The sequence below is a fragment of the Emys orbicularis genome, chromosome 1 (genome assembly GCF_028017835.1).
Source record: "Emys orbicularis isolate rEmyOrb1 chromosome 1, rEmyOrb1.hap1, whole genome shotgun sequence".
NCBI lineage: Eukaryota > Metazoa > Chordata > Testudines > Emydidae > Emys > Emys orbicularis.
The window spans coordinates 319586185-319600917 of record NC_088683.1 but is presented as its reverse complement, the minus strand read 5'-3'; the positions used below and the strand labels follow the sequence as shown (position 1 = coordinate 319600917).

Sequence of the window (14733 nt, the reverse complement as noted above, 5' to 3'; positions counted from 1 at the left end):
TTGCTGGTTTAGGGATAGCTGATTTTAATTTATTTATTAAATTAAATAAATAATTCAGATGGTTTGGTAGCACCAAGGACCATCAAACTGCTTCCACAGCCAGTCTATGTAACCACCTGATCTTACTGTCATTACTTTCATCCACTCCACTTCTCTACCATCTTCACTTCTTTGGTTGCTACATTCACTTATTGCATATTCTTTCCAATTAGGCTGCAAGATCTGTGGGGCAGGGACCATACCTGTGTCTGTGTTTATTTAGTGCCTATCCCAGTGGGACTCTAGTCCTGACTGGGTCCTTTGGGTTTACCATAATAATTAATAGGATTCTGGGTTTCCTTCCTTTCATAAAAGCACTCCAAGATGTTGGCTGCAGAAGAGTATGCACAGGGGTTCGTTGGTTCAGGCTGTGAGCTTCCATTAGAACTCCTACACTTGTGAACATCATGTTAGCATATCACATGGGAAACTGGAGGAAGGAGCACAGACAATGTAAGATATTTTTATACAAATGTAAGATATTGTGGTTTAGGAGTTCATCTTCTCCTGCTATCTATTACTCACCTAAAACCTCAATCCCCTGTTTACAATATAAAAATTAGTTGCTGTGGCAATAATTATAATTTTCAACTGGAGGATTATGACTTCAGGAGGAGAAAATGCAGCAGGAGCAGATGAACACTTAAAAACAAGGGTCAGGTTTTCACGCAAATGTCACAAACAACTCCTCTCCTAGTAAACTGTTTTGAGAGCTATGGAGGAAATGTGCTATTTGAAGACAGTTACTCAACTGAAAGAAATGGGAGCGTCCATCTGAGTAAAGTATTCCCATTGACTTCAGATGAATCTCTGCCTTTAAATGGGACTACTCACATGAATAAAAGTTAAGCGTGTGCAGGATTGGGGCATATAAAAGTTAACCATTATCACTGCTATTAATAATAAAATAATAAAAGAGAAATTATGTAATAGAATAGTCTCTGAATAGAGAGGGGACCTTATATTCTCCTCTGTCTTGCACCGTTATTTATAACTGTGCAATGTTTACCACACTGCCACTCCGGTTTGATAGAGTTTTTGAAATTGTTTGCAGTGAGGCATGAGTATATTGTGAAATAAAAAAAGAAAAAAAGTGTAAAGGCTGTTTTTAGGGTCACCTACAATACTATGGGTTTGTCATTGGTTTCTGTATAGTACTGTACATACTGTTATATATAGGGCCCTACCAAATTCACAGCCATGAAAAACGTGTCATGCACTGTGAAATCTGGCCGCCTCCCTCCATGAAATCTGGCCTTTGGTGTGCTTTTACCCTATCCCGTGAAATCTGCATAGTAGAGACCAGCATTTCTCAAATTGGGGGTCCTGACCCAAAAGGGAGTTGCATGGGGGGGGGGGGGGGGTGTCGCAAGGTTATTTTAGGGGGGGTCTCGGTATTGCCATCCTTATTTCTGTGCTGCCTTCGGAGCTGAGCAGCTGGAGAGCAGCAGCTGTTGGCTGGGCACCCAGCTCTGAAGGCAGTGCCCCACCAGCAACAGTGCAGAAGTAAGGGTGGCAATACTATACCACGCCACCCTTACTTCTGCGCTGCTGTCTTCAGAGTTGGTTGGCCAGAGAATGGCGGCTGCTGACTAAGGGCCCAGCTCTGCAGGCAGCAGCGCAAAAGTAAGGGTGGCGATATCATACCCTGCCATTCTTACTTCTGCACTGCTGCTGGTGGCAGCTCTGCCTTCAGAGCTAGGATCCCGGCCAGCAGCTGCCGCTCTCCAGCTGCCCAGCTTTAAAGGCAGTGCCGCAGCCAGCAGCAGCGCAACCCCCCTTACAATAACCTTGCGACCCCACCACCACTCCTTTTTGGGTCAAGACCCCTACAATTCCAAAACCATGAAATTTCAGATTTAAATAGCTGAAATCATGAAATTTATGATTTTTTAAATCCTATGACTATGAAATTGACCAAAATGGACTGTGAATTTGGTAGGGTCCTAGTTATACAGGTTTAAATCTGGCATTAGTTACTGGAGTTAATTATGGATTTACACCAATGTAACTGAGATCAGAATCTTGCCCTTCAGGCAAGAATCCCCATGAAAGCCATAGGGAATACTGAAGGCATTAAAAGGACTCTTGAAAGAAATAACATTTAACCTATATTATAATACACACAGTAATTTAAATAATTTTGCAGTTTTTAAACTGCCATTGCAACCTGGGCTGCAACAATGACAACTGAGATCTCTCTCTTGGAAGTCCTTACAACCACCCAACAGGGCAGCAGGTTTCTGTATGAGCACAAACACAAGCACATGAAACAAGAGGAGGCACGCTGCACTTTGTTTAGACCTTGCATTCCTTCTTCCTGGTTGTGAAGAGGCAGAATGATGAAAGAATCCTGTTCTCTAAAGCTCACAAATACAGAATAGACAGCTAGAGGAAAGGAGAGAACATGATGTGCACACACAGCTAGTGGAGCTAATTTTAGGCCTTTCAACTTCAGTAGAGTGCTTTTAAAAATTCCTCATTGTGATAAAATGTCAGAATAGGATTTCATTAATGCAGAACTTCTCAGCACAGATTTCTATGTTGTAGTATTGACAACTAACACATTTTACAAGAGTTTTCTAGGCAACAGGTATTTGCAATGCGGATCTGAGAGGAGAATTTTGCCCTTTATAAAAGAGATCCCTTTTCTAAAAATCTTTTCCATACAGAGAAGAAGTGTCATGGCTTGCAAGATAATATCCCCGATGAGTCACAACTGATACTCTTCTGATTTCACTGTCGAAGAGAGGCTAATTATTCTCATTTCACACATTCAGATCTTTCCACATTTGCTAACAGTGTTAAAACTTTCTCCAACTAAAAAAGCAGCGTGGGCAGAAGAGTCTTCCTAGCAACACTGGGCCGAGTCTTCAACTGGTGCAAATTGGCAGAGCTCCATTGATTTCAGTGAGGCTAGGCAGATTTACACCAGTTCAGGATCTGGCCCTCTATATTTAGTTTGCTGTACTGACAAAAACATGACAGATTAAACTGAAGTTATCTTTCATATAATGGCATTAACTTTAAGGAAAGCCCTTTGCTATTCATTCCAGCAGCTTCTTTCCTCCTAGTGGGACAAGGGAACTGATCAGATAGTAAAGTAATTTCTATTTATTACCAAATTAACAGCGTATCTGGCTGAGAGAGAGAGAGAGAGAGAGAGAGAGAGAGAGAGAGAGAGAGAGAGAGAGAGAAGCAGCACATGATGACTTTGCCTTTACATACAAAGGAAAGAAATGGCATACCTTAATTACAAGAAAAAGCTTGGTCTCACCACTGCCCCCATCTCAAGTAGTCCAGGAACTCAATACATAGGAGAGTTTAACAAGGTTTCATCCAAATATATATCCATTGTATACCCACACCTTGAATACTGTGTGCTATTCTGGTCACCCCATCACAAAAAATATATATTAGAATTGGAAGAGGTACAGAGAAGGGCAACAAAAATGATTAGGGGTACCGAACAGCTCCCCTATGAGGAGAGAGTAAAAAAATTGGGACTTTTCAGCTTGGAAAACAGACGACTGAGGAGGCCTATGACAGAGGTCTATACAACCATGAATGGTGTGGAGAAAGCGAATGAGGAAGTGTTATTTACTGCTTCACATAAGACAAGAACCATGGATCACCCAATGAAATTAATAGGCAACAGGTTTAAAACTAACTAAGGAAGTACTTCTTCACACAACGCACAGTCAACCTGTGGAACTCATTGTCATGGGGTGCTGTAAAGGCTAAAAGTATAACTGGCTTCAAAAAAGGATTTGATAAGTTCATGGAGGGCAGATCCATCACTGGCTAATAGCCAAGATGGTCAAGGATGCACCCCATGCTCTGGGGGTCCCTAGCCTCTGACTGCCAGAAGCTGGGAGTGGACAATGAGATGGATCACTCAATGACTGCCTGTTCTGTTCACTCCCTCTGAAGCACCTGGCATTGGCCACTGTCGGAAGACAAGATAACAGGTTAGATGGTTGTGACAGACTGTACCTCTATGTTCACCACTTTTACAAGACTATAATGGATTTTGTACAAAGTATGCCTTGTGAGGAGGTATCATTTGAAAACTCAATGTGCTGAACATTATTGTCCTGGTAAAATATGTGTGGCAACACTGTATGTAAAATAATAAGATTCTACTGTATGACTTTACTGAGACATGCTCCAAGTTCACAAATCAGGCACAAAACAGTTCCTCAGAGACAATAAGCAAAATGACGCCTCTGCCAGGTGTGAGCATAATCAAATGGATTATTACCTGGCTAAGCAGCCATTCTTTGGCAGGAAGAAGAGTGGGAGCGAGAAATTTACTTGGCAAACAGACTTGCTGTCGCCTGAACCCCAGTTGGAGAGGATTCTCAAAGAACAGAAATGCTATAAAGGAGAAGAGAGGACACAAATTACCTCTCTCCCCTCATCTCTACTAAGGAGCGTCATTGAATTGGGGTAGGGGTACTGGCCAACAGGATCCAGTCAGACAGCTATAAGCATGTGGTGAGAAATCTTTGCTTTGAATTCACTTAGCTTGATAAGTTAGGTATTATTTTGCATTTTACCTTTTATTTCTTTGTAACCAATTCTGACTTTTATGCCTCATTACTTGTAATCACTTAAAATCTATATTTCTGTAGTTAAACTTGTTTTATTGTTTTATCTAAACCAGTGTGTGTTTGGATTAAAGTGTTTGTTATCTGAAATGAAGTTTCCCAATGAGGGGCATGGATCAGCGTTCACGTCGAACTCCCCATCAGTACCCATCCCAAGCCAGGGAAACTAATGATCCAACCAGTGGACCAAATTCTGTGATGAAAGAGGCACGTTGCACATATGCTAAGAAGATTTAAGATAATAATAGAAAATACTATGCACAAACCATGTTGAGATGACGTACTTTCTATGAGCTTGTACTGCACAGAAGGAAAGAGCTGGACAGTACAAGACGCACATTTCTGGGGACAAGAATTTGCTGGTGTCACTGCAATAGAATTCAGGAATGGCTAGCTGAAACACTCTTGCAGTATAGCTGGGAGTAATTTACATGTTAGAGGCTGTGTGTGAGCAAGGCCAGGAGCGGTTGCTTTCACAGCGAAGCAATGTAAAAGGCACCCCAGACTGGAGAACTGACAGGACACAGCTATTCAGCAGTGCAGATTGTACCTGGGGAATGTCACAATGGCCCAGTGTGGCCATTCTTATGTTCATAAAGAGCATGATCTCACTAGGATAGAGATAAAGCCATTTTGAAAGAGCTATAGATATGTCAAGTGGATTCAGACAGCATTAATAATTCCTTAACAGAAAGGGAGATAGAAGGATTGGTGCCCATGTGTCACTGAAGTCAATGGCTAACCTCCATGTGATTTCAATGGGACAGGGTTGGCACTCTGATGCATACAATCACACAAAAACCCCATCAGTATATGTGACTGTGATAAAGGGGCTGGTTTCTGTCAGTGAGCGATATTTAAACTGGAGTAAAATTATGTTATGAGTAAATGGAGAAAACGTACAGGATACCTTTCCAAATGCAGGCAAAGAGCTGTGGAAGATTTGTCTGTTAGGAGTTACGCATTTGAAAGGAATCTATTTAGATCTACTTTATGCTTATAAGTTTTGCTAGTGTAGCTTTACTGCAAAACCCTCTGAATGCAGATGCAGCTTGTACTGATCAAAAAGTGCTTTTTCTGGTGTAGTTTATACCAGTTCCCTGAGCAAAAGAAGCTATAGTGGCAAAAACACTTTTATGCCAGTGTACCTGCATCTACATTAGGGCTTTTATTGGCATAGAAATGTGGCCAAAAAATCATGAAGTTACTTCTAATCAACATTGCTATGCTGGCAAAAGTTTCTAGTCTAGTCCTGGCCTGAGCATTGCTGAAGGACCTTATTCCTGTCGCTAGACAATCTCCTGGAAGATAGGAAATGCAATTGTTTACCATCACCTCTGGTGTGTATATACCTTCAGAAGATTATGTGGGGATAAATAGGACTCAGAGATGGGGGGGGCTGTCTGCAGTATTGCCAAAACCCATCGCTCACAGTAAATAAATAAAAATGAGTCAGGTCCAAAACCCATGAGATTGGCTTAGAAATCACGAGATTTAAATAAGAAGTCTGGAGTTCTTTTTATTTGCCTTTTGGTTTTTGATCCTTTAAAGTGCATGTTTTAAAGCTTTTCTCAGCAACCATGTGGGCTAGAAGCTTCATTTAAAAAAAATTACAGCCAGAAGCTGAGATTCTCATATAATCCTATTACTCCAAGAACTTGTGTTTTGAGAAGAACTTCAAATATCATGAGATGCATGATAAAAAAAATAAATCATGAATTGGCAATATTATAGGTTACCACATACGGCCACACTACTACCACCAAGATGCCCTAGTGCATTAACAGCTGACTGATGCTGAACTTGAGTAAAACAGATTATATTAGTAGGCAGACGAAAGCACTTTGAAGAGTTTGCCGCCATGAAGTCACCTGTTGATGAAGGTACGCACCAACAATTGGTCAATTCAGTCTGTAGTCTAGGAGTACTCTTGGATAACTTGTCGATTCTAAGAGCTTACATAGCCGCATCTGCAAGTAATGCTTTCTACCATCTCAGTCTCATCTGGCAGACAATGACCTGGCCTCAGTTAGTCACACCTTCACCACCTCTCCGCTGGATGACAGCAGTATAGCTTGGCATGAAGCCATCACCCCTTGGAAAACTCAAACTAGTACAGAATGCTGCAGTGTATCTCCTCAGCAACATGGGCTATTGTAAGCATATCAGCCCTGTGCTCTGCTCTCTACACTGGCTTCCCATATCAGAGGGGTAGCCGTGTTAGTCTGAATCTGTAAAAAGCAACAGAGGGTCCTGTGGCACCTTTAAGACTAACAGAAGTATTGGAAGCATAAGCTTTCGTGGGTAAGAACGTCACTTCTTCAGATGCAAGTGCAGTCTTGCATCTGAAGAAGTGAGGTTCTTACCCACGAAAGCTTATGCTCCCAATACTTCTGTTAGTCTTAAAGGTGCCACAGGACCCTCTGTGGCTTCCCATAGAATATCAGATCAAGTTCAGGCGTTCAGTCCATATCTTCAAGGTGCTCCATGTCCTGGACCCACAATACCTAGAAAACTACCTACAGCTCTGGGATGAAGACTGGTCAACAACTACGCTCCTCCAGGGTAATGGAATTCTTTACAATAATGGTAAAGCTCGTCTGTACAGAAGACAAAACTGTCTTGGGGGTTGGCCCTAGACTGTGGAATAAACTTCCATAGGAACTAAGGACCATTACAAGGTCCATAGGAACTAAGGACCATTACACCTTTTGCTCTAAGTGTAAGCCATATGTCTGTGAGCTTGGCCTTCTCTAACAAACAATGTAATGTGTGTGTGTTAACATTACACGCACACACACTAAAAAATTTCCAACGAAAAACACCCCACTGCACACACTTCTCCAACTGGGGAAAGGATGAGAGAACAAACATGTTACACATGTGTCGTCATGTTGCTTAATAAACTAATGTAAGGTGCTCAGATACTCCAGTGATAAGCATGAATACCTACATAGAACAGAACACTGTATCTAGTATGATAATGAACTCTGGAAGCTCCTCTGAACATCAAAGGACTTGACATGGATCTGGGATTTGAAAACCAGAGTCCCAAGAGGCTGAAAGAAAAACTTTCTGCGATAGGGAGAGGAAGCTGTCAGCCTGATCAGTGATTGATTTAAAGAGATGTAAGATATTCACACTTAATTTTGCTTTAATGAAGCTAGGAGTGTCTCATCTTGTTTAACTTACAGGAAAAGTAAATCTTCCTCTGTTAAGCAAACAATGTCTTTTGTTTTAGTTCCACTATTTCTCTATTTTTAATCAATCCTGTTTTTAATATGATTATTTGACTTGTGGACTTGTTAGATAATTTCATGAAGATTGCCCCAAAGAGAGGAGAGCCCCGTAGCTTCTAAGGAAAGGTAGTGAAGGATATAGAAGTTTCTGCAGCCTCACTCTTACTTGATGTCTCAGTTACAGGAGCAAGGACAGACGTCCTCTCCCATTAAGGTGAGCTGCAAAGGGCAGAGGAACAAAATAAAAGAAGCCTTAAGAGCAGAGAGGAGACAGGAGTTGGTGGTGATGCAGGTGACTACAGCATGTTATGAAAAGATGGAATACTGGTGATTATTTTAAAATTTCACAGTATATTGTAGTGATTGATATTTGTCAAGTATTGAACAGCTAGATATTTCATGCAGAATTTACACATTCGACTGGGAAATTAATGTAATCACAACTTCACCCGAAACCCTGTGTAAGTGTACAAAGCCATCAGTGCCATCTTTCCAATGGGTTCCCTTATCATGTGCATCTTCCTGCCTATAGAAACATACACTTCAGCTTGTAATTACCTGATCAGAATGTACAAATATGGGGTTTCCACATGTCCAAAAGATAAGGCTTCCACCTTCTCACAAACCAAAAAGCAAGATAACTCTGCCCCTGCCTCCCTACCAAGCCGTGCCAGCATCTTAAGAGTTCAACAACAGGAAAAAATGATAAGTTTTGGGTCTCAATCCTTCATTTGCTAGTAGAGTGGCAGCACCTCTCACTACTGTGGTTGAATGAATGCTGGCCCTGCAACTCAGGGCCCAGTCTATTCCTCTCCACATAAATCTGTTTTACCAGAGACTCCTTTGCTGGCTCTTTTCATCATATTTTCCTGCTGGCAGGTGGTCATCATTTCACATTTTTGCCACTGGGAAAAGCCCAAATAGAACCTGGTCTATATTTGGGTTTTTGCAAACCACTGGTGTAGGCAGTGCGTGTACCAGTGTAACCTACCCTAGCAAGTTAGTAACAGCACAGCACTGGCAAAGTGGGGAGGGGTTTGCAGTGGTGTAACTAGATTGGTGCAAAATTTCCTTGGTCTACCCAATTCTTGTGTTGCCCTCTGCCAAAACACTTGGCAGAGATTGTGAAGCCAGCCTAGAAGCTCCAAACATGATTATCCTTTGAAATTTTGGCCAAGAGAAATTGCCAATGTACAAAACTTACCAGCAATGGATAAGACAGCATCAAAACACTCATTCCGATATGGCAGGCACAGACTATGACACACCATTACTTCATGGCCATCATTTCGTGCTGACTCCACCAAAGGGAAGCAGTAATCACAGCCCAGCTTATAGGTTTGAGAATTGATATGAAGGTATTTGCCATTTCCACAGCCTGAAGTAGTAAAATAAGGAAGAGAAAGAGTGTCATTCAGTTTCTGTATGCAAGAGAATGTACTCCTGACATGAGCAATGAAATGTGCCAGGGTCTGACCTCAATAATTTGAAATTCTCTGCCCACTTACAAAAAAACCAAAACAAAACAGGATGACATTAGAGAGGAATTTATTGTGTCTTGTGATCATTTTAGCACAATGAGCACAGACTGTTCCTATCTGTCAAACAGTGGGCTCTTTGCTGTGTGACATTAAGTGATGAGATGGGTTTGCTAAAGAGCATTTGTCTTGGCTTTCTCAGAGCATACAGAATCAATAACATTTATGTTAATGACGCTATTGCACTTCTGCTTGTAAGAGACCAAAAATACTGTATTAAAGCATCATATGGCAGCAGCACAGCCTTGAATTATTCCCGTGTATTCAAACAGACAAATCAGAAGGCTAAGTAATTAAATCACTATTAGACCAAGCTGTTAAACCCATTGTTTTCTTGTTATCTGCTGCTAATTGTTGTTGCCATGACAACTGGAACTTTCTTTGTCTGATATCTCCCTGCAGTTTCTTCTTCATAACTGTATGCTTCTGATGTGGAGATGTACAGCCTTCCCACACTACAAAAAATCTGTGTTGAGATAATAACAAAACTTTAGACTAGAACTATTTTACTGCTAGCATTTTCATCTGGGGCTCAGGTATCTGAATCCTTATACTATTAAGTCTGATAGTTTGAAAAACTGTTTACATTTTGAAAATCTAAAGAGTTACCAAATGTGATTTCTCACCTCTTGCTTGAATGACTGTCATTGAAATCACAGACCAAATTAAGAAAAGGGAGTGAAGTGCATTGTGTTAATATAATAGCCTTTCACTTCTGGAGACTTCAGTTCAAATCCTCTATGTCACAGGCAAAATTCAATTTGATGGTTCATAATGCATATGTATTTGTTCACGTGAAAGGAGTGAGGCCTATTTTACAGTGCCCTCCTCTGACCAGACGAGGCTTTGCTCTTGCTGAGTCAGCTCACTCCCTGGGTTAATTCTGTCTGAGCTCTCTCAAGGAATCAGTTTCCAGCAGGATTAGTTGATTTATTTTAAGTGTTCTTAAACAAATCAAAAAAACCTTGCAGACTCTTCCTTCAAAGTCTGTGGAGACCAAATAGCCCTTTCCCCAAGTCTGTCCCGCACACCAGTAACTTCAATAATCAACATTTCCCAGCTCTTACCTCGGAGGCTCAGCAAAAAAAGGACCCCACAGTATCTCCCTTCTGTCCATGTGGTTCCTGGAACAACTCCTCTGTGCAGTAGCTCCCATAGCAGTCCACTGAGGGAATAGCCCTTGGTCCCTCAGCTTTCTGGAGATTGTTGCAATCCCCTCCTCCATTTCCTTCTGCCCTCTTTTTCCAAGAGTCAGTTAATTAAGTTCCAACTCTTTCTCAGGTGCAGCAGGTGGGGCTGATCAGCCAGCGAGCTGCTGGCCTCTGGCCCCAGAGGAATGGTATCTCTTATGTTTTCACAGTTCACAATACACTAAAAACCACTATGAAATTAACCCCAACCATTCATGAGAACACCCAGAAATAAAAGAGACACGTAGAGCAGAAAGCCCAGTGTGCGCACACAGAGCAATGTAGGGAAGTCAGTGTAATATCGGACATTACACGTTTGGCCCAAGCCATTGTTATTGATACTTCACTTTCATCAACACTCTAAGAACTGAAAGAAAAAAAGAAAGGGGCTGGAGAGATGATTTTAGCAAACTGAAAAAGGAGTAGAGAAGCTATTTATTTTTAGTTTGAATCCAGCACAGGTCAGTAGCAGTCATGAGCTGGCCATATCAGACCTCTGTTTGGTGGTCAACGTGAAATCCTTCCATGGTCTTGGTTCAGTTTCTAATGGGGAGGTGTCCATATCACTATTAACATCCTTGTAGACAATAATAACAGGAGTACTTGTGGCACCTTAGAGACTAACAAATTTATTAGAGCATAAGCTTTCGTGGGCTACAACCCACTTCTTCGGTTGTAGCCCACGAAAGCTTATGCTCTAATAAATTTGTTAGTCTCTAAGGTGCCACAAGTACTCCTGTTATTTTTGCGGATACAGACTAACACGGCTGCTACTCTGAAACTTGTAGACAATGTTACTTCTTAAAGAATGAAGGAGGACAGTGGCAAAACTACCAGCTGGCCAGCCCCTGTTGTCCCTGCAGGCATGGAAGCACACTGGCACGGTAGTACAGGGAAACTTGCCCTGGCATGGTCCATGCTTTAACTTTAGAAAAATAGAAAACTTCAAATTTCAGAGTTATTTATCCTATATATTAAACTTTTCATATCCACTAACATCATCTTACAATAAAAAAGGGAAAATTATTTGCAACATGATTCAGCTATTTAGCCCTTTCATACTTTCCTTTGATAGTGGTGACAGGACATTCACCTCCCAAGTGCCTCCTAATGGCTGGGTGTGATACTGCAAGCCTTTCTGGCCCCTAGTGCCTTCAGTAGGGTGTCAGCCTTTCTTTGTAGGTCTTCAGAGGCTCAGCTCTCCGGCCAACTCACACAGGCCCATTATAGAAGAAAGAGGGAGAGCAGGCAGCAGGAGGCAAATCTGATAGGCAGCCAAGCTAACTCACACAGTCAAATGGATGAACCCCTTTTGGGGTAGCAAAGAGTTCAACACACTGCCTGCCTTCAGCAGGGTATTCAGCCCCATCTCTGGGCCCTTTAAATCCCGCCCTGCCTTTGGGATTCTAAGCCTTGTCCCGTTCTTGGGGCTTAGACCACTTCACCAGTGGGAGAACCAGGGCCCACCCACTATTCCGGGTCCCAACCCAGAGACTATCAACAGCAGTTGCCTCCAGTTCGCTGCTGCTAGCCTGAGCCTTTTCCCATGTAGCTCTTTTTCTTCACTCTTACCTAAGGGCTGAAGTTCTCAGATCTTCTTCCTTCTCACCAAATCAGCAGCATTTTGGGCTGTATAAGTAGGGGCATTGCCAGCAGATCGAGGGACATGATCATTCCTGTCTATTTGACATTGGTGAGGCCTCATCTGGAGTACTGTGTCCAGTTTTGGGCCCCACACTACAAGAAGGATGTGGAAAAATTGGAAAGAGTCCAGCAGAGGGCAACAAAAATGATTAGGGGGCTGGGGCACATGACTTATGAGGAGAGGCTGTGGGAACTGGGATTATTTAGTCTGCAGAAGAGAAGAATGAGGGGGTTCTAAAGAGGATGGTTCTAGGCTCTTCAGTGGTACCAGATGACTGAACAAGAAGCAATGGTCTCAAGTTGCAGTGCGGGAGGTTTAGGTTGGATATTAGGAAAAACTTTTTCACTAGGAGGGTGGTGAAGCACTGGAATGGGTAACCTAGGGAGGTGGTGGAATCTCCTTCCTTAGAGGTTTTTAAGGTCAGGCTTGACAAAGCCCTGGCTGGGATGATTTAGTTGGGGATTGGTCCTGCTTTGAGGACCCCCTGAAGTCCCTTTCCAACCCTGATATTCTATGATTCTATGAAATACAAATGCCACCAGAACCCATCTTCTGGCTCTCTCTCCAGCTCCTGTGACCAGGAAGAAGCACCCTTCCTTGCTCTTCTGGTCCTACTGACCTGCTCAGGCCCTGCAGCTCCTTTTAGCTGAGCCTGCTGGGCTCAGATTGGCTGCTTCTGTGCAGCCTCTCTAGGCAGGCCTGGAGGACCCATCTTCACTGCTCCTTTCTTGGGGCAGGGTATGGTAAGACCATGGGCCCTCCAGCAAGGGGCCTCAAAGGCCTGGTACACTCCGTCACAAGTAGGTAATGGGAAAAGTTGCACAGCCCCATGGCTTGTATGTATCTATGGGTGGCTCTGGAAGCAGGTCCATTATAGAAGAAAGAGGGAGAGCAGGCAGCAGGAGGCAAATTTGATAGGCAGCCAGGCTATGATGATTAAAAGAGTACCTACCAACTCCAAAACACTCATTTTGCAGATGAGCACTCATTTCAAACCCTGCAGCTTAAGGCAAGGTGACCTTGACCATCCCCAAAAGTACTGCTTAATACAGAGAAGAGGCATCCCTGGCTTTGATCACTATCAACACTAAACAAATTAAATTCCTTTTTAAACAGTTGTCATACTCAGGGATGAAACTTACCAATATCAGCAATCAGGCTGCCTGGTTCCTGATCTGAAAGGAACTGTTGTACCTTTGGCCAAGCCTTGTAGCGTGCATCATGGAAGTGAGGAGCAATTTTCTCATACACACTATGGACATGGTCCTTCTCCAACTGGCTTGCCTCCTTCTCCATCACAAAAAGGCTACACTACCTCATTGAGCCCCATGCAATACTCCTAAAGCAGTAGAAAGGAGAAAAAAGAAGGTCATCTCAGGGTATGTCTACACTTACCCGCTGGTTCGGCGGCAAGCAATCGATCTTCTGGGATCGATTTATTGCGTCTTGTCTGGACGCGATAAATCGAACCCAGAAGTGCTCGCCGTCGACTCCAGTAATCCTGCTTGGCGAGAGGAGTACGCGGAGTCGACGGGGGACCCTGCCTGCCTGCCGCGTGTAGACCGCGGTAAGTTCGAACTAAGGTACGTCGACTTCAGCTACGTTATCCGTAGCTGAAGTTGCGTACCTTAGTTCGAATTGGTCACAGGTACAAGCTGAATGTTTAATTTGCCAAAAGAATAACCCACGACCAGGAGTAGCAGTGCCACCAGCCACCCTGGAACCTACCCCAGGCCCAGGATTGGTGTGGCAAATAGACTTTACTGAGTTTCCCAGGACTCAAGGGTACAGGTACCTTCTTGTTTTAGTGGATCGATTCAGCGGATGGCCTGACGCCTTCCCATGTCACAACAACACTGCCAAAACAGTGGCTCTTAAGTTTGTCAAGGAAATTATTCCTCGCTTCGGCCTCCCCCAATGGATGGAATCTGATAATGGAACACACTTCACATCTCAAGTGGTTCAAAAGATATCAAGTGCTCTGCAAATCCCCTGGAAACTCCACACACCCTGGCGACCACAAGCCAGTACAAGTAAACATACCTGGTTTGCGGGCATCAGTAAGTGTAGATTTTATATTGGTCCTGGTATAAGTCTCACTATTCCTTTACTGAATGCCACCGGTTGGCAAACCGGAGCTGCATTCTTTACCCTTTCCCCACAAGCCTCCCTACAGGACTCACAAGGTAACAATGGAAGGGCTAGTTATGGTGAAGCCTTTTGGGTTTGTGGTACTAGTGCCTACAAATGGCTTCCTAATGGTTGGCATGGTAGCTGTTACAAAGGCTATCTTGCTCCTCCTCTCCGCATTCTACCCAAGGCTCCTTCAGGTTGTCCCAGGTACTATCGGTCCTTGAGAGCTACCTTAGAACCCATCAGTGAAGGAGACAGGTTTGGGATGATAGCTCATGCTGGGAAGGAACCTGGGTATGAACTTGAAGGGTTGTTGGGTATGGGTGGGAAAAGTAT

General features: G+C 43.0%; 1 protein-coding gene across 1 annotated transcript in view; it reads right to left on the bottom strand.

Annotated features, from left to right (window-relative positions):
• The window catches only part of LOC135873064 (probable tRNA methyltransferase 9B), a 29196-nt gene extending 15636 nt beyond the window's left edge, over window positions 1-13560 (bottom strand). Inside the window, exons 1-2 of the mRNA XM_065397541.1 lie at window positions 13407-13560; window positions 9096-9269 (exon numbers count right to left, since the gene is read on the bottom strand). Of these exons, the coding sequence (XP_065253613.1) occupies window positions 9096-9269; window positions 13407-13560 (328 nt within the window). The remainder of the gene's footprint in view (window positions 1-9095; window positions 9270-13406) is intronic.
• Window positions 13561-14733: the final 1173 nt, after the last annotated feature.